The sequence below is a fragment of the Lampetra planeri genome, chromosome 1, assembly GCF_965212315.1.
Source record: "Lampetra planeri chromosome 1, kcLamPlan1.2.h2, whole genome shotgun sequence".
Lineage (NCBI taxonomy): Eukaryota > Metazoa > Chordata > Hyperoartia > Petromyzontiformes > Petromyzontidae > Lampetra > Lampetra planeri.
In genome coordinates this window covers 19,269,771-19,293,530 of record NC_136107.1, presented here as the reverse complement: position 1 = coordinate 19,293,530, position 23,760 = coordinate 19,269,771, and the positions used below count along the sequence as shown (strand labels likewise).

Here is a 23,760-nt window from a genome sequence, read left to right as displayed (position 1 = left end):
AAGTGTAGGGCACCTAACTGGTGACAGTTGTCACCAACCCTTGTTAATAAACCGGCTCAAGCCCTTACATGAAGACCTGTCTCAACGTCGTCATTTAGCACACAACACTTGTGTAATAAAGGACTCTCTCTCAGATGTCGATCTCCGTTGTCCTTTATTGGGTTCGTAGAATCTCGATACCACGGCGTCTCGCTCAGGCCCGCGTCCCGCTCGATGACCTCTCCACAGCCCTCGGCTGCTCCGTTATGCAGTCTCCCTGCTGCTCCAATATGCAGTCTCCCTGCTGCTCCGTCAGGCAATCCTTGCAGCCACACCGCTGCCCCGCTGTCTAGCGTCACTGCTGCCCCTTACACAGCTAGCCTCTCACTGCCCCGTTAGCTCTCTTCGTCTGACACCGATGGCTGTCGGTGTCGACGTCTCCCACCGCATGGCGACCGCGCCACTCTCTCCGTCTTGCCCAGCGTGGCCTCCTCGTGTTTCACTCCGTCTCAACTCCCCCTTCCCCTTCCCGTTCTCTCCCTAAATCCTCTCCCCCACGTGACCCTAACTCCACCCACTCCCCACGTGACCCAGACTCCGCCCCCCCTCAATCCTTGCTCGCATTACACGACCCCCCCCCCCCCTAATGAAAACCCAGCCGTCCTCGGCTGCAATAATTACAAGAAAATAATGCGAGCAATATTGGAACCATCTGGCATCACTGGACAACGGAGAATATAAGAACGATAACAAGAACAACAAGAACAATAACAATCAACGAAAGGAAAGGAATTTGGAACGCGTGCGGGTCGCCGGCCCGTCCCAAACGGGCGGCGGTCCCCCCACGGACCGAGAACGCGACGGGGTCTTAAGATCGACGGGAGTAGAACCGCCCGCCGCTGTTGGAGGCCTGTCAATGCCAAGGTCCCGTTCCCCAGGGAGACCCAAGTCCGGGGTCTCTGGCAACCGTGTCTGTGGTGGGGTTGGAAGGGCAGCGGGGCCAAGTGGCTCCGTCGCCGTGGTAGGCCCACCCAGAGCAGGATTCGCCACATCCGCCTGCGTCACGGCTGGTTCGTCTGTCCTGGTGGGTCTTTTCGCGCGACGTCCGTGGTCGAGGCCTCCTGCTGGGGCGGCCCCGGGATGCGAGCCCCACAGTCCCTGGCGAAGTGGCCCTTACGGCCGCAGCGGAAACACTCCACGTCATTCCGACGCGCGGCACCCCCCCTGTCCCGATGCTCCCGTGCCGGCGGCCCGGACCTCGGCCCCGTCCCCCCCCGAGCAGGCCACTGGGCGGAGGCGGCCGTCAACTCCTGCGGACCCTTGTCGTCAGGAACGTAGATCGCCTTCGTAGGATCCCACCCCGTAGCACCGCCTTCAACGACGGGCCCCCCCGTCCAAGCTGACACCTGCTTCCAGCGTCGGAGATTAAATTGAGCATCCAAGCACTTAGCCACAGCACGGGACGTCAATTTATAATGGCTGCACACCAGCATGGGGATCCCCAGGTCTCTAGATAATTCGAGCATTTTGCCCAACACGAGGGGCTCCAACAAATCGGGCTCCGTCTTGGGGTATGCCGCCATCGCCAGTTCCAGAACTGCGCCTCTGAAGGCCACCGGCGATTCATCAGGCACCCGTTGGCGCTGAACAAATCTCCGATGGGCGTCGTCCGGAGGCTCGTACGCATCCGCCATCTCCTCGAAGACACCCTGCAGCGTCTTCTTCTTGTCGGCCTTGATGGAGCGGAAGAACCGGACGGACTCGTCGTCGAGAAGTGTTGGTAAGACTTCCAGGGCCTCCGCGTCCGTCCATTTGGCGGAGCGTACGGCTGCTTGAAAACGGCAGGCGAATGCGCTCCAATCGCCGCCGATTGAGAATTCTTTGACCGTTGTTAAATGACGGCTGCGGGTTCTTGCTCCTCCGTCCTCCTCTGATGGTGACACGCGCGGCAGCGACAAGATGGCATCGCTCCGCAACGTGTGCAAGATGGCGGCTTCCCGCGGCGGAGGGCGCAAGATGGCGGCTTCCCGCCGTTCTTCCTCGGCCACGCCCAAGATGGCGTCTTCGTGCCGCGTAGTCGAGAGGGCTGATGGCGATGGCAAGGCCCCGGCCCGTTGTTCCTCGCCGGCCTCCCCGAAGTCGTCGCCGGCGTCACGAGGACGCACAATTGCACCAACACCGTCTTCAGCGCCTCCAGTTGCGCCGCCACCTGTCGCCATCTGTCGTCAGCATCCAGTCGCGTGGATGGGCCCACCGAGGCGGCCACGTCCTGCACGGCTGGAACCCCGCTCGTCCCCGCCCCGCTTTCTTCCTCCATTGTGGGTAGCGCCACCGCTGGAGGCAGGTCGTCGTCGGAAGATGTTGCCGAAGATGGTGCAGGAATGGTCTTCCTCCTGAGCTGTTTTGACATGCCGTTTCACTTCTGACACCAATGTAATAAAGGACTCTCTCTCAGATGTCGATCTCCGTTGTCCTTTATTGGGTTCGTAAAATCTCGATACCACGGCGTCTCGCTCAGGCCCGTGTCCCGCTCGACGACCTCTCCACAGCCCTCGGCTGCTCCGTTATGCAGTCTCCCTGCTGCTCCAATATGCAGTCTCCCTGCTGCTCCATCAGGCAATCCTTGCAGCCGCACCGCTGCCCCGCTGTCTAGCGTCACTGCTGCCCCTTACACAGCTAGCCTCTCACTGCCCCGTTAGCTCTCTTCGTCTGACACCGATGGCTGTCGGTGTCGACGTCTCTTACCGCGTGGCGACCGCGCCACTCTCTCCGTCTTGCCCAGCGTGGCCTCCTCGTGTTTCACTCCGTCTCAACTCCCCCTTCCCCTTCCCGTTCTCTCCCTAAATCCTCTCCCCCACGTGACCCTAACTCCACCCACTCCCCACGTGACCCAGACTCCGCCCCCCCTCAATCCTTGCTCGCATTACACTTGTATGAGTGCCCTGCATGAGGCCACGTCTCCGCCCCATAAAGACAGGGAACAAACATCGACTGGAAACACGTATAGACAAGAGACAGATATAAAAACTAAAACTATAAAAATAAACTATAAACTATTTTTTATATTACCAGGTAGGGCCCATGGAGCTCTATAGCTATTTTTCAGAAGCGACCTGGCCACAAATGATAACTCAACGAAGTGGCTTATGTGGAAATGTATTACCGCCAAATTCTCTAAAAGCATGTTTTTAAATGTGGAGGGCAAAAAACGGAGGACCAGGAGAAAAATCCATGCGACTACAGGAATATTGTGAAAACTCCTAATATACAGGCGTCAGGGTCGGGATCAAACCCACGACCTTCTGTATACCAGGCGAGGTAGTTAACATCTCAGCACCATGGTGCCCTAAAGATTGGAGACAAAATATTGGCAGCAGACAGGAGACAGACGTGAAGACGGGAGAGATGATAAACCTGTACACAAGATGGTCACTGCATTGCGCGTGTTCAGATGCGCTTCTGCGGCCGTCTGGAACGCTCTCCCTTCCAATATGAGCAAGCCACTGGAGCTGTGTACTTTTAAATAATCTAGATTCAAAACTCATTTCTTTAGATCTGCTTGTTGTGTTTAGTTTGTTTTCTTTTCCCTGCACGGTTGGCTATGTACGGAGTGAAAGAAGTTGAACATACATGCTTATGTGTCCCGCAGGCTTCTGGTTTCTGCGGGCACAGGAGGGCGACAATGTGCAGCTGCACTTCCAGGACTTCGACATGGAGACTGACAATGACATGGTGATGGTCTATGACGGCAACAGCACCAGCGCGATGCTCATCGGTAAACTCCGCGAGGACGTGGTGGGGTGGGGGCGGCTTGCTGGGAACTGCCAGAGCGAGTCGCCAGACCATGACAATCGCTATAAACTAACGGGTGTTATGAAAAAGAAGAATAGGTTTTACCCTCTCTGACAATTCAACAGGTGTTAAGATCTTTATTTGAAGCTTTCGTGACTGCAGGAATCCATACTCTGTGGTTCTTTCGGTAAAGTCACGTAGGTGTAAACGTCGTGATTTATTTTATTTTACACCTACGTGACTTTACCGAAAGAACCAAAGAGTATAGGTGTTAAGATGTTTCAACACCTATTAGATACCTTTTTCAAGGAATCAAGTCTGCATTAACCACATGTACTTGTGGTGAAAATGCAAATAAACATGCTCTGATAATTATCTGATAATTATCAGAGCATGTTGGCTCTGATAATTATTAGAGCATGTTTGGGTAGTTCCAAATCCCTGACAAGGTCTTTCAGTTCACCTTGTGTTATGAGGTGTGGTTCAGAGGAGGATGGTAGAATATCTGGGTCATGTGAGCTTGATGGTTCAGGACCAGAAGTTTCATCCTCTTTCTCTTCTTCGTCTGACTCAAGTGAGAATAATTCTGGTGCATCAGGAACCAGCAGTCCTTCTCCATAGGGTACTGGACATATAGCTGATAGAATGTTTGTATAATGCACAGTCCACTTTTTCTTCTTTGACACACCTTTCCCAACTGGAGGCGCCATGCATAAGTAACAATTGCTGATATGATCTGTTGGCTCTCTCCAAATCAATGGCATTGCAAAAGGCATATATTTCCTTTTCCTGTTCAACCACTGGTGAAGATTTGTTGCATAAGTGTTGCAACATATGTGTGGGGCCCACATCCTGTCCTGATCTCCAATTTTGCAGCCAAAATAAAAGTGATAGGCTTTCTTAACCATAGTGGTTATACTGCGCTTTTGTGATGCAAAGGTCACTTCACCACAAACATAGCAGAAGTTACCTGCTTTGTTCACACAAGTACGAGGCATCTCTGCTCACTTTGGCTAAACAGAAATGTGTCCCTCTGCAAAATCAAACACTGACAAATAAGAGAGCACGACACTGCATGATTTCTAGAGCTGATATAGGTCAATTTCTTCAGCAGAGGGATGTAAGCCTAGTTATGATTGCATTATCCATGACTTCTAGGAATAACATGATGCAATTCATATCATGTATGATGCAATACCAGGTTAAGATTGCATCATTCATTGTTTTGCTCAAAAAGCAAGTACTGTCCAAACCTAGTCATATATTTATTCATAGATCCAGTCAAATATGTATTTTAGTCATTTCTGGTTTAAATTGAGATCCCTTTCCTTTATAACTCACTTATCCTCAGCCATTCCCAAGTCAAGTGTCGTATATACTGACCCAGTAGCATCTCTTGAAAACTAGAGCCAATCAACAATTTTAAGCATAATTTTCATTCTCAGTGACCCAGAAGAAGTAAAGTAGGACTACATTTATTTCGGAAGCATTTTGGCTGTAGACCAGTGTAATATATGGCATTGTCTTTTAAACTGATTGGCCTACACCAGAGACAGCCTTCTTTCGGGCTTAGTCTCACCAGTGTCAGACCAGAGAGCGCCAAAAGGCGAACAGGTGTTTATTCAAGTCCACAGATTGTTTTGACAATTTTTTTATTTAACAAAATTTGGAATTGTAGAGCGTCCTAAATGGAACCGCATCTCAGGATGCTGTACAATTGGTTGGGGGGGGGGGGGCATTAAGAGGGCTTGGAAGGGAAAATAGATTTTCATTTACTTCTGGAATATCTACCTGAGCGAAAGACATGTCAAAACACTTAAGCTTGTTACTTATAACATGTCAGAAACATATTTCAGTTGGGCTACCATTTTTAACCCAACAATTGGCGATCTAAACTAGATTGGTAGGTGAATAACGAGTAGATGGTCTCAGAAAGGTCACCAACAATTGTTAAAAACCCAGATCTTTGACTGTGTGGAAGCACACATGTGTGTGTATGTGTCTGTGCTTGTGTAGTGGCATGTGGGGAGCGGTGGTGTAGCGGTTAGTGTGCTGCGCTATGAACCCGGCGACCCGGGTTCGATTCCCGCTCACAGCCAACACCCAGTGACGATTATCTGAATCGGTCCTGGGCCTCCCCTAGGTCGACTCAGCCTCAAAATGAGTACCTGGTGCGGTGTGTAGTAAACATCGCCACTGGGGAGACAAAGGCGGTCTGGCGTGGTGCTGGCCACCCACCCCATCGTGTACCATTTACGGCCTTCATAGGTGGCCGCTAACAGCACTTCCCCTACAGTTTGTTAAGGCTATATGGGGGATGTTTGTCTTTGTGTAGTGACATAGAATCGGTCACTTAGCATAATAGCACTGGCTGCTGGCAGGGAAGAGGATCTGCAGCTACAGCAGCCCTGACTGGTAGCAGGTCACGTGATAGACCAGAGAGGAATGTAAGGGAAAGGTTATGGAAGGGGCACATCAAGAACCTGCGAGTAGATTCCAGAAGGGGGGCGTGGCAGGGGCGGAGCCAGGCCACGTTGACAGTATAAGAGGAGCCCCGGGAGGAGACCTCGGGGCTGTCGTTTGGAGTGGGATCTGGAGTCTTCGCCGCCGTCTCTGTCTTCACCATCTTGGCGTCGCCAGTCAGGCAATCTACCCGCTGTCCTGACTGGGAAACATAGTTACTGAAGTGTGAACTGTTCGGGCCGTTTTAATAAAGAGTGCCTCCTACTCTTAGTGTCTCTGAGTCAGTCACTACACTTGAGTAGAGGAGCATTGTGAGTAACCAATGAGGGGGCGAACAGAAGGAGTTGCGAGCAGGTTGAGAGTCAAGGATGACGTTACGTAAGGGGATTTCGGAGAGCACTTTCAGGAACATGGGTGGAGCCGAGCTGGGGGGCGGAGCCGCCCAAGGAGTTCTTAAGGGGGACCCTGTGACGGAGGCGTGGTCGTCGTGGGGAGCCAGGGTAAGGATCGGCAGAAGAGAGTCTCTCTCCTCGTCACGGAGCGGTGTTGGCTGAACCCCCGCTTCAGGCAGACGAGTGAGAGAGCCCAAAGGGTAGCCGAGGGTAGGACCCAAATAGTATTCAGTGTCCGGGGTAAATGACCGAGATAGAGGGCATCTACACTAGATTTGAAGCTTTCGTGACTGCAAGGATTCATACTCTTAGGTTTTTTCGGTAAAGTCACGTACGTAAAAATAAAAACAATAGAAAAAATGATAGAACAGAAGGATGTATTATTTTTTATATTTTTATTATTATTTATTTTTACCTACGTGACTTTACCGAAAAAAACCTAAGAGTATGCATTTACACTGGTGTGAGTGTAGGATGTCGAGTGTGACAGTGTTTTAATAAACGGCAACAGCTCTTATAGTATTCGTCTCCGCGTGATTCTACTGCACTACACTTGTATGGGGAGCAGTAGTGTAGCGGTGCTATGAACCCTGCCGCCCGAGTTCGATTCCCGCTTACATCCAACACCAGTGACGATTCTCTGAACCGGTCGTGGGCCTGCCCTAGGACGACTCAGTCTCAAATAAGTACCTAGTGCGGTGTGTAAATATCACCGTGTGTAATGCTTGCCACCCGCCCCCTCGTGTGCCGTGCCAGCCTTCATAAGTGCTCGCGAACAGCACTTGCCTCAACAGTCTGTCAAGGCTTTACGGGGGATATTTGTCTTTGTATGTGGGCGTGCATCTGTCCGTGCAGGGATGTTTTCAGGCAGTGGACCTGGGCGCGATCTGTTCTCGACGGGCAGCGTGATGACGGTGCGCTTCAGAAGTGACTTTGTCACTAACTGCAAGGGCTTCCTTGCAAACTTCACCACCGGCTTCCGACTCGGCATGCCCCGTACGCACCTCCACCACCCCCTGCACCCAACGACACTTGAGTGTTTTTTGCTTCCCCGCCAAGCTCGACTGTGAACACTCGAGATGAAAGTAACCATAACCTCAGAAGACCACACTTCGTGACGGCGAGTGGAGGATGCGGGGGATGGGGATGAGGGCAAGGAGTTTTGAGGACAGGGGATAATAACCAACCAATCGCTAGCCCTTCTAACCCTAACTAACTACCCAACCCTTGTGTTATCCTTCCCCCGCACCTTCGATGAGCATGGTTGGCTACTTACGGTGCGAAAAATGTTAAACATACCTTTTCTAACAGTGGTGGCGGTGCTAACAGTGGTTGATGGTGGTGGTACTAATAGTGGTGATGCTGCTAACAGAGGTGGTGGTGCTAACAGGGGTGGTGATGGTACTAACAGTGGTGGTGGTAATAGTGGTGGTGGTCGTGGTGCTAACAGTGGTGGTGGTAACATTGGTGATGGTGCTAACGGTGGGGTGGTGCTAACAGTGGTTGGTTGTTACTAACAGTGGTGGTGATGGTGGTGCTAACAGTGGTGATGCTGCTAACCAGAGGTGTGGACTCGAGTCATGTGACTTGGACTCGAGTCAGACTCGAGTCATGAATTTGATGACTTGCGACTCGACTTGGACTTGCATAACAATGACTTTGTCCCACCTATGAGATGTGGACTCGAGTCATGTGACTTGGACTCGAGTCAGACTCGAGTCATGAATTTGATGACTTGCGACTCGACTTGGACTTGCATAACAATGACTTTGTCCCACCTCTGCTGCTAACAGTGGCTATGGCCGTGTTTTCCCAGCGCTCTGCGGGAGCGACGAGTTCCAGTGCGACAACTACCAGTGCGTGCCGAGCTCGGCGGTGTGCGACGGACGGCCCGACTGCACGGACACGTCCGACGAGAAGCACTGTGGTGAGCGCCGCTGTCCCCACCTGCTGTGTGGCCACCAGCCTTGGCGCAGGCCCTCGGGAATCTGCAACAAACGCTGGGAGCGAGCGCCAACACATTTCTGACATCTGCTGCCAGTCTACCTGCGTCAGAGGTCCCAGCCCCTCGGAGCAAGGCTTAGGCTTAGCTGGTGCTGCCCTGGCTGTCCGTGGTGCTAGTTGTTGTTGGCACTGGGTCACCGTTAGCTTTGTCCATGGTTGTGCTGCAGTGTTGCTCTCTCTCTTCACTCTCACGTGTTTCCCTGCCCTCACCACCTTCACCCCACCCTCTTTCTACCCTAACTTTGTTTTTGTTTCCCCATTTTGCTAAAGCGTCTTGAGATGCGATTGCGTTTAGACCCGATATGAATTTAAATGGTTGCCGATGCTTTGTTTGGGTTGATGGTGGTGTGTGACGAGCTTTGTGCCAATTTGGTTAAACAATTCAGCCGACTCTTTGCCGTGACCAGGCTAGGGACGTGTGTTAACAGATACATGAATTACAACGTGACCGTCACTCTCGTTAATGTGACGTCACGTTCGCTAGGTTTCCACGTGACCCTCAATGTGGCCTGTGCTCGAAAAAGGCTGCACACCCCTCGCCCGAGTGAAGTGTTCTTTATTGCAAGCCCATGGGCCACTGACAACCACCTGGTAGCCTTTAGTGCGGCCCCTGACATGCGGCCCCCGACAATACGCAAATATAAAAATACCCCCCCCCCCCCCATCATCATCGTGCTGCTGTCATACCCCCATTGGTTTCAAATGTCACCACACACTGATAATTTCTTATCGGCGAAAGTGCCCACCCCCCACCTCTGAAAATTAGTGAAGAACACTGCCCGAGTGCCAGCATGCACCCTGCTGGCAGCGGCACGTGCCAGCCGCGATCCTCCACGCGTCATCTCCGTCGAGTGACGCACGAGAGCCTAACGCGCTGGCGTCCCCTTGCAGCGCGGCTAGTGAACGGCACGGTGGTGGCGAGCGGCGTGGTGCAGCTCTTCGTACACGGGCGGTGGCGCGGCCTGTGCGCCAACGACAGCTGGGAGGAGCTGGCCAGAAACACCTGTCTCTCCACCGGATACCCGTGAGCGCTTACATTTCACAAGTCAAATAAAAAAATGTAATCCGCTTTGAATCTCCACATATTAAAAAAATGCTGTTTTAGTCGCCGGACCGTTAGATTTCTAGACGGATAACCGCGAGCAAGACGTCAACATTTGTTTAACAAGCGTGATTCAGCTGAGGGTCAGAGCTGGTCTGTAGGTTTGCTCTATGGAACACGCCGCTGGATAGTATTGGTCTACAATTGCAATAGGCCAATGACTACAACATATTGTATTTATACGCGGAGACAGAGCGAAGGTCTGTTTATATTCATTGTCACCCAGAGTTGCTGAGCGTTCTCGATGTGTTGCCGTTGCCGCAGGGGATTGAACGGCAGTGCGTTGGTGGCCGCCGCGGGCTATGGCCCCTACGTCTCCCTCTTCATCAACAGCAGCAGCGTGGGTGCAGTGATCAGGTGTGCCGTGCCGAACCCGCTACCTCCCACCTGGCAGGGGGGCATAGAGCCCATTGCCAGTCTCATCATACGTGGTCACACACTCGCACACAAAATCTGTGTGAGCATGTGCGAGCTGGCAGTACCGTATACATTTCATAATCATCATCAGCCATGGTCGATTCACTGCTGAATGAAGGACGTCCCGAAGCGCCCCCATCTCTCACGATCCTCTCGGACACGTTCCATTCCTTGGCTGATACTCCGTTATTACTCTTGACCCAATAGGCCAGCGTCCCTTCTAGCGGTGTCCTGCCCAAGACCACTTTTCTTCACTGTATATATTATCACTGAATGTATGGGCTGAGTTAATCATTACCCTCACAAAACTCAGAATAATCATCGTCGTCATCATGCATAGCCACAGCGCAAAAAAACAGCATTCCTGCCGAGATATTCCTGGAACATCCTGCCCCCATATCCTTACCGCCCATGAGCCATCCCTGCAGACTCTGGGCAGGGTGCCCAAGTCTGGTGGAGCGGCCAAGACTCTTTGGCGGTTACTGAAAATGTATACTTTGACCAAACACCGTCGTTTTCCTTTCTGCCGGCAGTGAAAGCTGTGACGCCGGCCGTGTGCTGTACGTGAACTGCATCCCTAAAGGTCAGCGGAGGTTGCCGTGTTGCTCGCGAATGCACGCATGTGCCACTATGCCACCTCCTCCCCCACGTTCATGAGTGCGAGTCAACCATACGTTTCGCACTCACGCAGGATTAAATACGACCACCTCTCAAGGTGCAGTACGGAATACAGTGGGGGCACGGGCATCTTGGGGATATGGAGGTGTATTTCATTTACTTAATGAAGAGTAAAAGCTAGTCATACGCAGAGGAGAAGGTCTTGAGCCTGGACTTGAACAGGTGCAGGGAAATCGACAGCACGGATGGCTGGGGGAAGGGAGTTCCAGAGCGTGTTGGCAGCACAGTGGCGTAGCTAGGATATTTTGCGCCCGGGGACGAACTATAAAATTGGCGCCCCCCCCCCCGTTTAATCACATACCAAAATGTAATTACATGACATGTAGGCTGTGTGTGGTGGGATATATAGACTTTTAGGTTGAGGTGTAGATTTGTGCAGTAGTTTCAGGCTGCCGCGCCCGCCGCAATAAGTTATAATGTAACGTTGTAAGCCTCATTTTGGCGCCCCTTTACCTTGGCGCCCGGGGACATATGTACCCCCCTGCCCCCCCTAGCTACGCCTCTGTGGCAGCAGAGGAGAAACAGTGACCTCCCGCTGAGCAAAGGTTGACTTGAGGCTTCGAGAGAAAGCCTCGGTTGCTTTAGCGGAGAGTGCGTGGAGGGGAGCAGAGTGAGATGCGACGGGAGAGGCAGGCAGGGGCGAGTCATTAGCGGATCTTGAAGATGGTGAGGATGATCTTGAAATTGATCTGGGATTGGATTGTGAGCCAGTGGAATGGAGCATGCACGCTTGTAGTACACTTTCACCCGGCTGTGCGTTGGCATACGAGCGATCACATTCTCGTGTCACAGCGCTGCCACCCATGAGTTCGTGTAAAGGGTTCCACATCACTCACGTAACGGTGCGACCCTCACTGTGCTGGCGTGACAATGATGTAAGTGTCGCATTCTCCTCGAGCGTACGCATGTGCGTTCCTTAGTGTCCCGTGTGGGGAGGCGGTAGTGCATTGGTTGTAGCAGTGCACTGCGCTACGAACCCGGTAGTCCACGTTCGATTTCCGCCCTCGGCTAAGATCATTGGCGATGACCTGAACCGGTCCCAGGCCTCCCCTAAGTCGACTGCGGTGTGTAAGTGACGGCAGCCGGGCCATGGTGCTGGCCGCGCCACCACCCTCGTGTGCCGTGTCGGCCTCGAAAGGTTGCTCGCAAACACCATTTGCTCCAATTGCAGCCCGTGTCGACTACACGGCGGATCTTTGTCTGTGTGTGTCGAGTTCGCACTGCGCTACTAACCAGGTGACCCGAGTTCGAATCCCGCTCACGGCCAACACCAGTGACGGTTATCTGAACCGGTCCTAGGGCCTCCCCTTGTGCGCCGTGGCGGCCCTAATAGGTTGCTACTCGCTCACGGCACTTGCCCCAACAGTTTGTTGAAAGGCTACACGGAGGAGGATCTTTGTTTTTGTCCCGTGGTTTTAGCGTGCGGGAGGAGGCGGCGGCGGCTCGTGCCGGAGAGCCGCGTGGTGCAGGGGAGCGACGCGGCGCCTGGCGCGTGGCCGTGGATGGTGGACCTGCGCTCCAAGGGGCAGCACCTGTGCGGGGCATCGCTGTTGTCCAGAGACTGGCTCCTCACCGCCGCGCACTGCGTCAGGGGGTGCGTCTCAGGGGGGGGGGGAGGGGGCGACAGCTCGCCACGCTGCCCAGAGAGCCCCCGGCTGTCCACGCTGCCCTCTGAACATCCCGCTTATCTTCCCTCGCTGTCACTGCGACACCAGCCAACGATTGGTTGGATGCTCTGTAAAGAGACTTTGATTAATTCTGTAACCTACTGGTGAGGTTTACAACCATTGCTGGATGAAGGCCTCCTGTGTGTGTGTTATATGTAGGGTGTTGTGTGCTGCTCATTATACTTTGTGAGTTATGTGCCGTGTTGTATTTGTGTGCGTAGTGTTCTATCTGTTGTATGCTGTTTAGCGATTATATTGTGTCATGTCCTGTGGTGTATGCTGTGTTGTATAGTGGGGAGCGGTAATGGAGTGATTTATCACACTTCGCTACAAAAAAACACAGTCCCCTAAGTTCGATTCCCGCTCACTACCAATAACGGTGCATAATTTAACTGGTCCTGGGTCTCCCCTAGGTCTACTCAGCCTTAAATAAGTACCTGGCTGGTACGGTGTATAAAACAACAGCACTGGAGAGACAAAGGCGGCCCGTCGTGGCCAACCCAGCGTGTGCCGTGCCGGCCTTCAGCTAACAGCACTTGCCCCAACAATCTCTTAAGGCTATACGGGGTACCTTTGTCTATGTGTTGTGTGCTGTGCTGTGTAGGGAGCGTTAGGCGACCCAAGTTCGATTCCCGCTCACAGCCAACACCAGTGACAACGATTATCTGAACAGGTCCTGGGCCTCCCCTAGTTCGACTCAGCCTCAAATGAGAACCTGGTGCGGTGCGTACCATCGTTACTGGGGAGACAAGGCAGTCGGGGGTGGTGCTGGCCACCCATCCCCTCGTGTACCGTGCCGGCCTTCAGAGGTGCTGCTCGATAACAGCACTTACCCCAACAGTTCATCAAGGCTATACGGGGGGAATCTTTGTCTTTGCTGTGTGCTCGTGGCAGGCACGAGGCGGTGGACTTGACGGCTGCATTCGGCCTGCGCTCCCAGCTCAACTTCTCGTCCAGTGCGGTGGAGCAGCGGCTCGTGGCCCAGGTTCACGGGCACCGCGACTACAACCACTACAGCAAAGACAACGACATCGCCCTCCTACGCCTCGCCTCGCCGGTCAACTACACTGGTCAGTTGCCTCAGCAAACATAGAACGTCGACTATCCCCAACTTTGGTCCAAGGTTTACCCATACCATGTCAAGCCATACGGTATTACCCTGCATTATTGTACAGGGAAATTGAGTTTTCAGGTCCATACTGCATACGGCCGTTTTAATAGGGTAAAATACATGTTTTTGTCTATGTGTTTGTGTTTCTTCCTTGTGATGGGACTTGGTAGGATGAACGTTAAGATTTATAAGGGCACGGGGTGACCAATAGGGTCTGAACTGGTCTCTAATAAGTTAGGCACTGATAAGGGGTTGACAAGTATTGGTTCCTGACCACATGCCAACGTTATGTATTTATGTTACTTTTCGTTGAACTTCTCTCGCACCGTACGTAGCCAACCTTGCTAATTGGAGGTGTGGGGAAAGGAACGTTTTTGTTAACTGCGTTCGTCCTGTAACAGGCTGACTCGGGCGGCCCGTAAAGCTCGTATTATAGCAATGCACTCACTAAGGAGGATGAATCTTGTGTGGGCCAAAGGGGAATTTGTTGGTGTTGGGCCCAACCCCAGCGATAGCACGTTTGGCTATGTATGATGCAAAAGAAGTTCAGCACACATACCCTTGCGCCGGCCTTGTCCGAAAGCCTCGAGGATGCCCTTGTTTCCGTGTCCCCAGATGAAATCCAGCCGGTGTGCTTGCCCGAAGGAAGAGAGCAGTTTTTTCCAGGGACGCTCTGCTACGTCGCTGGGTGGGGACTCATCAATAACGCAGGTGCGTCGCGTGAAACAGCAGGACCGAATTCTGTTGGCCGGTGGAACGTGGCTTTGTAGAGAAGGAAAGTTATAAAAAAATTGACAGTGATGGCTAGGAATGTGCATCACGATACACTGATTAAAATCCATTCGCTCACGATATATATGTAGTGACATAGAATGGATCACTACGGCGCGTAGCGCTGGGTACAATAGAATAAGGAAATATGGGTGTAGCAGCCAGCACAGCATGTAATACCATGCAATGGGTCGCTAGGGGGCGTGGTGCTGGCTGCTGGCGGAGACGGGCATGTGGGGACACGTCACCCCGGCCGGCTGACGAAGCACGTGATGGGGGTTAAGGATGTAGGGCAAAGGTCACCAAGGGGACACGGGGAGCATGACCCAGGACCTTCTGGAGGGTTCCAGGAAGGGGCGTGATTAAGGGCGGAGCCGGGCAGGTGGCACGTGGAGGTCGTCCCAGGACCTCCTGGAAGGTTCTAGAAGGGGGTGTGGCCGAGGGTGGAGCCAGGCCACGCTGAAGGGCATAAAAGGGAAGCCCCGAGGCTGAATCAGGGCTGTCTACAGGTGGAATGGAATCCGAGGTGCTACATTTTTGTCTTCGTCTCCGTCTCCGGCGTCGTGGGTCAGACAGCATATTGGCTGCTCTGACCCGTAATTAGTTATCCCGTGTGTGAACAGTGTGTAAGATATATATTGTAGAAAAACGTTGTTGCCTCCTAAAATAGTGTCTCAGAAGTGACTCACTACACATACATTGAGCTGTGCACGTAAGAATATATTATTTTCAATGTATGCAACCTATACTTTTATGTATGTATCTATGTTCGAACTTCTTTCATACCGTAAGGGAGGGGGGGGGGGGCGATAGTTAAGGGGGCTGTCTGCCTGGCTACCTAAAGTCAAGTTATTTTTTATACATACAGGTAGGAACAACAGGTTCCACACTGTCCACCAGGGATTATTTGTCTGTCTGTCTGTCGTGCATCTTATTCACTGCGTTAACTCTCCCATGCCACTCGAGGCCATCTTGGTGCCAGTCATTCCCACCCCACCACCTCTGTGCTCTCTCCCTCCCCCACCGATGGTGCTTCAAACAATGGCGAATAGGCTTCAACGTAAATATTAAGAGTCTTCTATTAAGAGTCTTCAAGGCGATACGTGACTCCACAGATATTTGCTTTATCACTAAAAACACCATGAGTACAGTATATTGATAAGCTTTTTTCTCGTATCTCTTGACGCAGAATAAGCTGCCGATGCACATATAATATCGTATTGTAAGTTAGAGTACTGGCGAAGCGTACTCAGTGTTTTGTATCTCCTGCACTTTTATTATCGATTTGTACCGTTTGCTTTTGGAATATTGTATTGATTCCTAAGTCATGGAATCTATAATCTTCTAATTTTTGAGTACTTGATCAAACTGCTTGGCGCATGGCACGCATTTTTACAGACGCCCGAAGAGCATGCTGCCCGACTGGAGCGCGCGCGCGTCTCGATGGCTGCCCGACGTGCCGCGCCCCAGACGCCCGAAGAGGGTGCTGCCCGACTGGAGCGCGCGCGTGTCTCGATGGCTGCCCGACGTGCCGCGCCCCAGACGCCCGAAGAGCGTGTTGCCCGACTGGAGCGCGCGCGCGTCTCGTTGGCTGCCCGACGTGCCGCGCCCCAGACGCCCGAAGAGCGTGCTGCCCGACTGGAGCGCGCGCGCGTCTCGTTGACTGCCCGACGTGCCGCGCCCCAGACGCCCGAAGAGCGTGCTGCCCGACTGGAGCGCGCGTGCGTCTCGATGGCTGCCCGACGTGCCGCGCCCCAGACGCCCAAAGAGCGTGCTGCCCGACTGTAGCGCGCGTGCGTCGCGTTGGCTGCCCGACGTGCCGCGCCCCAGACGCCCGAAAAGCGTGCTGCCCGACTGGAGCGCGCGCGCGTCGCGAAGGCCGAGAAACGACGCGTCAGCGTCGATACTGAGGACGCCATGCTCGCGTCTCTGGCCGAGACCGCTCTCGCTGAGCAGGACCCTAGTGAGGAGACCGTCAGGTTCCTGGCGAAGTCGCAAAATTTCGCGAAGGATCCGCGTCTGGCGCTGCTGTATTTCCACCTGTGCGCAAACCATCCCGATGCCTTTGTTTTCAATGATGAGAGCCTGCATGGGCCTAATGGACCCGCGGTCTGCAAGCGGATCCTGCGAGCCATTGGCGTCGCGGTAGGCCACGACGACGCTGTGCACTGTCAGCGCAGTGCGGCTGCCCGTGACCCCGGCACGGGGCGCATCGTGGCGTGCGCGTCGGGCAATGAGTTTCTCTTTGAGGCCAATAAGACCATCGTCGACGCCGGCCCCGTCGAACAGCTTCCCATTGTGTTCACCAATGAGCAAGTCGCAGTGCACCCTGCCGGAGCATCTCGTTGAACGGCACGTCTCCGTGCTGCGCGTGAACGACGTCCGGTACCATCTCAATCCGGATCTCGTGCCCGACATCAACAACGTCGTCCTGTGCTCGACCTGTGCGAAAAATCCGGCCGATCACGACTTCAGCCTCTACAACGGGCACGACTATGGTCGGCGGGGGTCGCTGCCCAAAGTGAACAGCACGACGCTCAACGCGATTTTACCCGCCCGAGCCTTCAATATTGACATCTTGATAAGGGCCAGCCACTCAACGGGAAACGCCATTTGTTTCATGCAAGACGGTCCTGTCGAGGTGGCCAACGTGCTGCTCCGGGTTTCCCCGGTGCAACGCCCGCAGGTGACCTTTTTCGGGCCGCGCGACGCCTGGCAGAAGGCGCAGGCTCGTTTCCGCGACATGTACAACATCGACGTCACCGGAGCGTACCAGTGGCTCGAGTTCTGGACCGGGGTCAAACATCCGCGATTCGACGGCATTACCATCGACAATTTCTCCGAAATGCGCCGACGCCTGGATGAGGAGGGTGCCGCCATCGAGAACGACGCCATCTGCAATGACGATGTTGACATCGCTGCAATGAATGTGCACGTCGACGATGACGATGTCAACAACGACATGCCAGAGTCGCCGGCCAGCAACACGGGCTGTGACCTTGTTCACGCGGCGGTCTTGCTCAAACAATCTCTCCTCAGTGGCGGCGTCAACCTGGCGCTGCAGGCGCTGAACTACATAATTCACCCCGATGACAAGAATGCCGGAGATCGTGTTCCCCCTCCTATCGCGGTGGTTTCACGCGGCGAAGACCCAATCGTCGAGTGGGACGAGAACGACGTCCTCATGTCGGTGGTTTTCGCGTCTTTGTTCCTTCTGGGCAAGGGATTGCCCAAGGGCTCTCTCAACAAAAAGTTCCTGCGCCACCTCTTTCTCTACTACGATGGCCGGTTCGAGGACCCGCTCTTCATTGCGACCGCATTCAATTAGCTGCAGCGGCATACATGCGTCCGGCAGACGGCGCGCATAGGCGCCAAACGGGCTTCGCAACTTCAGAAACTCGGCGAGCTGGCCAATTCGTCGGCGTTCCGACAACGCCTGCTCTGGGCGCACGACAACCCGCTGTCAGATGAGGCCAAGAAGCTGAACGCCAAGCTGTGCCGCATCATGTCTATGGTCAGATCGACTGTCCCGTTTAGCCCGTTTGAGCGCGAGGCCACGCGCCCCAAACTGGCTGCGATGCGTCTCAGGTACGGGATCGGGAGTCATTTTCTGACGGGGTCACCGCCCGAGTTTGAGGACTTATCCGTCCTGCGCCTGGCCATCATGCGCGATACTCGCCAATGGAACAACGTCAACTGCCCACTGCAGCGGACAGGTTTCACGCGCGCCGACCTGCCCGACGATTTCGTTTCCAACGCCGGCGCGAGGATGGCGGTGACGCGTCCCCATCCTGCTCTGGCCGCAATGTCTTTCGCCAACCACATGCGCATCCTGCTCGATGATGTCGTACGGTGTCCGATGGCTGCGCATACTCGCGTCTCGCATGACTACTTGCAGCGGGAGCGCGGCGCGTATCTCAATATTGCCGCCGTCAGCGGCGTGATTGAGCCGCAGAAGGGCGGACGGCTGCATTGGCATCTGAATACATACAGCTCGGTCCTGACGCCATCGCTACTGACTCGGTTGGCTGCCGCGCCAACCGACGTTCAGATCGCCATCGGCAACATTCTCGACAGTACGGCTTGTACACACCTGGCTCCTGCTGTGCGCGAGTGGTGCGACGGGATTGTCGCGCAAGACAGCAACGTCGCGCGCCCGCGCGCTGCCGACCTGAATGTGCCAGATGCGATGGCCCACTACGGCGAGTTCGTCGCCGTGGGGCAACGCAAGTCCGCCCTGTCGCAGCACCACAAACATGTATTTTCCTGAGAAAAGCCACCGAAGGGCCTGTATATGTGCCGCTTGTGCATGCCACGTGGTGTTCATGAGGAGCATACCTGCCCTCTCATGATCGCTATGCACAAGCGCCCGGAGCACAAGGACAATCAGCGTGCCATTCTGGTCGGCCTGCCCGTCGATCAAGCAACGCTGGACATGATTGACGGCCCGTACGACCCGTTGGGCGGCCAGCTCATCCGCCCGCATCCTGTTGGCCCGATCGTATGGGAAATGCGGTGCCCTGCGACCGATGCGATGCTTGTAGAATCGAACCTGATCACGACCAATCTGGTCGGTTGCCACAACAACTCGTCCGTCATTAGCGGTCAGGATGCCGGCGAAGCCGTCGAGGAGTACGAGGCGGCGTATATGACGAAAGAGGGCGCTCCTTTGCACCAGGCCGCTGCTGTGCTCCTGTCCGCCCTGGACGACATTGCGCAACACCCAAGCGTGGCCGACGACACAGGCATGGCACACCGCACGGGGAAGCACTTGGCGTCGCAGACGGTCAACGCGTTCACCGGCGCCCACCACTTGATGGTACATGCCCTGCTGGGCGCCACGTCAGAAGTCCAGACGGAAACATTCCGGTATGTCTTCCACACGCAGCTGTCGCCTACGTCGATCGGCAATTGGATCGCGCCATCGACAAGGACGGCGAAAACGACGATCCTCCGGCGCCTGACGTTGACCCGCCTGTCGATGACGACCAGTTCGTCGACGAGGCCCTGGACGCCCTGGTGTTCGCTGTCGATCCTGACGATAAGGGCGATGGCAGCGTCAGCGGCGCGACGGCGTACAAGCTGCCGTCCGGCAAAGTCGTCTTCATGTCGCCGAATCGTATGACAACTGCGGGATTCACTTTGCCGAATACTCGGTGCTCGAGAGCATCGTTGAGCTGGTCCCTAACAAGCAGCGCCTTGCTGCGGCTCAGCCTGCCGGGGCGGGTCGACCTGGTCGGCACGTGTTTGATCTGGGGCCCAAACATCCTCTGTTCGCTGAGTATAACGCGGTCATTCGCCTCAAGATGCATACCGATGTTCTCGCCGGCCGACTGCCGCCGTCGTTTCCGGGAAACAAACCTGACGATCCTGCTCGAGTCTCTGCATGGAAGCGCGATCTCGAACCGTTTGCCAAATACGTCCTGGATCTGCTCGTACCATGGCAGAGTGCCGACGAGCCACGGTTCGCCCGCAACGGCGACGGTCTCGCCGAGATGATTCATGCATGGGATCGGCGCTCGGAGTCCGTCGTCAATCGACAGCGCTTCCGATCTCTTTACCACCTGATGTCGAAGCGGCATCGGAGCAGTCGCAACGAGCTGATCACCAGTCTCTGGAGGCAGCGCAATACCGACTACTGGGCCACCGTCCGCATTGGCAAGTCCAGGGGCCCTGGCCTGCGACCTGACAACGCCAATGGGGACGGGGATGCCGAGCACGCGGGTCGTCTCTGCCTGTCGGAGATGTACGAGCTAACCGCAGCAGCAGCCAGCCCCGATGTTCAGCGACGAGCGTCCCATGTGGAGCTGACGGCTTCGTGCGATGAGCTCTTCAATGATGCCGTTCTCGTGAGTGCCCACCAACTCGCAGCTAGCCACGGACCGGCGCCGTTGGTGCCGGTGTACGCCCCGCCCGACAACTACGATTTGCTGCACGGCGAGGGGGCCGCTAATGACGTCCGACTGTCGCTGAGCGACATGCGCAAACAGATCCATGCCCTCGAACCACACCAAACCGATCACGGTGATGTTGGCGCCGTCAGTGGCCGTGGAAGAAACGGCGGCCCTGTAGATCCGATGTTCCATGACGAGGCCATGGTCAAAATCGGGCCGTGCTTTCTGACCGATGGCCAGTACTGTGTCGCATCGGAAATCGTCGACGTACCCGGACAGAAGTTGCTCATGATGCACGGCGGTGGTAGCGTCGGGAAAAGCGTCTGCATCCACAAAACCGCCGATGAAATCGCCTCACGTGGCGGCACAACGGCCTGCTGCTGCTACACCGGCGTCGGCGCCTGCCCGCTGCCCCCGGGGCAACTTTTGCTGCCATGTGGAAATCGTTCGTCAAGGACCTGAACGCCGGCCAGCTGGTGGACTTGATTTTCAACGTCATCGGCGGCGACAGTTTGCGCCTCGTCATCATCGACGAGGTCAGCATGCTGCCGGCTGCCTTCCTCGTACTGTTGGACCAGCGCCTGCACTCAATGTACAATCCGCGCGTGGTTTTCGGGGGCATCTCCATCCTTCTGGTGGGCGACTTCATACAGCTGCCGGTTACATGCAGCTGCGATTTATATCACGTCATGTACGGCGCCGTGTCGTCGGAAGACCTGATGGCGCGCTCCCTATTCGAGCGATTCCATGTATTCGAGATGACTGAGCAGCTCCGGGCCGCTGGCTGTCCGGATCATTGCCGGCGCCTCCAGGGGATGCGGGCGCTACCGCGGCGTTACCCGACGGGGACCCGCTGGACGGATGCCGACTGCGCCTTCCACCCCATCACCGACGACATAATCGATGGCCTGACGGCACCGATTACCAAGACCGAGATCGCCGCAGATCCGGCCTGGCTCACGGAATCCACGTGCCTGACGACAAGCAATCACCGTCATCAATGCTGCACGTGCTGTACACGTCGTCGTCGCCACGGGTCGACACGTTCTGCGGTGGCGTCGGCGCCTGAAGTGCGACGTTCCTGTCTCGCAGCAGTCACTGCTCTACCAGGAGAAAGACAATCCCGAGCTGTTCGGGTACTTCGTCGCTGGCTGCCCTGCCCAGATCCTCGACAATGGCAATGGCAAGGTCGTCTACAATGTCGCGAATGGCACGCCCTGCACGCTGGTATCCGTCGCGTGGGACAATGCGGACGAACGCCGCGCCACCATCGCCGCCATACGTGCTCAAAGCGACAGCGGCGACGATGGCGTCCGCCATGTCATTGACGTGCCGATGCCGCCTGACCATATCATTGTCTCCGTGCATGGGGTCGATGTGACCGCATGGCCGCGTCATCTCAACGTCGCCCCGCGCGATGCTGACGGTGGTGTCGACGCGGTCCACATCCCGATCGGACTGATCAAACGCAAGCCGAAGACGATCCGGATCGGCAAGGTCACGGTCGCTTACGAGATGCACGCGGTCGATCTGTCATTTGCAATCACCACATGGAAATGCCAGGGCGCGACGTTCGCGTACATCATCGCCCTGCTGGAGCCAAGTCACGCCAGCCCGAATCTGTCATTCGAGTTGCTGTATGTGATGTTCAGCCGCGTACGGCAGGCGTGTCAATTCCGTTGTTTTCCTTTGGCGCTCTCGTTCCGGAAGGCGCACCTCAAGACATTGCGACCAAATATACATTCGACGAAATGGCGAATGGACATTGGCAAAAACGGCATGTGGCAACCACGTGCGGGACCACAGGCTCGCAATCCACTCGTCCCGCGCGGGAAACGGTCGCGGCCGGAGGAGCCAACGCCGCAAGAGTCTGCTGTGGCAGTGAAGCGGCGGAGGTCCAAACTAAGCCCGCCTCCGCCCGATCTGCTCATCCTGCGCGGAAAACGGTCGCGGCCAGAGGAGCCAGCTCCGACGCCGCAAGAGTCTGCTGTGGCGGTGAAGCGGCGACCAAGCCCGCCTCCGCCCGGCGTCACTCCACGTTGTCCGCCCCCTGTCTTGGTCGAACACGTTGTCTTCGTTCCGGGGTACGGAAGGCTGTTCCCGAACGACTTCCGCTGCTTACAACCTGGCCAGTGGTTGAACGACACCATCATCAACCTGTTAGGGCAGTTCTACTGCCTGCCGCGAGCGGCATACGTCCACCTGTTCAACATGTTCCTGTACACAAAGTTCTTGGCGGGCCATCTCGACGACTTGAATTGCGTCTTCGATGGCGTGTCTTCCAGGCTGGTGTGGATCATACCGATCCACGACCAGTCGCACTGGCAGATCTTGGTCATCGTCAACGCCACGTGCCCACCAAGGTCGACTGCCATGCTGTTAGACTCAATGGCTGCGTGCGGGCAGTCGCGCAACGCCAAAAACATCGCGGCCTTCGCCAGCACGGTGGTGGACCGGGTCGTGCGCGCCGAATCGGTGAGCACGCCGGTGGCGATCACCACCGTGGTAATCGCCACGGTGCTTGTGCCGCAACAACCGAACGGCTACAACTGCGGCGTCTACGCCCTGCTCAACATCATGCACTTGGTGCGCCATTACGACAACATCGTGGCGGTTCAAGGACCAGGTCAGGTGGATTGGCGCGCGTGGTACACGCAGGAGGCGGCGTCACAGCACAGGCGTGACCTGCTGCAACAGCTACATTAACTTAAAGACCTACACCAATAAATCAACAATCATCATCTGATGCAATAGTAACAGCTACAACTTCCAACACGACTACGGTATCCAACACGGATCGCACGAATGCGCTGTCCAACCAAGTTCCTACCTGCCCACTCCGAAGGAACGTGTTTCCAGTGGAAGGGTCCAAGGAGGGTAGAAGGACTGAACATGGGATTGTGCACAGGGGGGAGAACGGACAGAGAGAGACAGAGAATGAAGAGGACAAGAGGAGGGGACATGGAAGGAGACGAGAGAGGAAAGATCTGTCCAGGATCATTTTTCACCTCGGGAGGTGGCAACCTTAGATTGGTGGCATGTGTCTCGTGATGACGTGTGTCTCGTGATGACGTGTGTATGGCGATGACGTGTGTCACGCGATGACGTGTGTCACGCGATGACGTGTGTCTCGCGATGACATGTGTATCGCGATGACGTGTGTCACGCGATGACGTGCGTCACGTGATTGACGTGTGTCTCATGATGGCAGGAGAGCTAGCGGATGTGCTGCAGGAGGCAGGAGTGCCGCTCGTGTCCCACACCAAGTGCCAGGATGACTGGCGCAACCGCTTCGACATCTCGGACAACATGGTGTGCGCCGGCTTTGCCGAGGGCGGCTCCGACACGTGTGGGGTACGTCGCACTCCTGACCCCCTCGCATGCGCGTCTTTCCCTGGCACGTCGCAATCTCACAATGTTGTTATAGTAATGTCATGATATTATAGTAATCACGCAGCGTTAAAGTAATCACGTGACGTTTTAGTAATCA

The 23,760-nt window shown here is 55.1% G+C and overlaps 1 protein-coding gene across 2 annotated transcripts in view; it reads left to right on the top strand.

Annotated features, from left to right (window-relative positions):
• Positions 1 to 23,760, top strand: part of LOC144719686 (uncharacterized) — a 38,566-nt gene that overhangs the window by 12,597 nt on the left and 2,209 nt on the right. Inside the window, exons 7-16 of one of the 2 annotated variants that reach the window (XM_078595823.1) lie at positions 3,629 to 3,754; positions 7,482 to 7,622; positions 8,443 to 8,553; positions 9,522 to 9,654; positions 9,997 to 10,089; positions 10,683 to 10,732; positions 12,247 to 12,421; positions 13,389 to 13,564; positions 14,221 to 14,316; positions 23,482 to 23,624. In XM_078595823.1, coding sequence (XP_078451949.1) covers positions 3,629 to 3,754; positions 7,482 to 7,622; positions 8,443 to 8,553; positions 9,522 to 9,654; positions 9,997 to 10,089; positions 10,683 to 10,732; positions 12,247 to 12,421; positions 13,389 to 13,564; positions 14,221 to 14,316; positions 23,482 to 23,624 — 1,244 coding nt within the window. Of the gene's footprint in view, positions 1 to 3,628; positions 3,755 to 7,481; positions 7,623 to 8,442; positions 8,554 to 9,521; positions 9,655 to 9,996; positions 10,090 to 10,682; positions 10,733 to 12,246; positions 12,422 to 13,388; positions 13,565 to 14,220; positions 14,317 to 15,774; positions 16,387 to 23,481; positions 23,625 to 23,760 lie in introns of those variants that run through there. The other variant, XM_078595816.1, reaches the window with a different exon arrangement.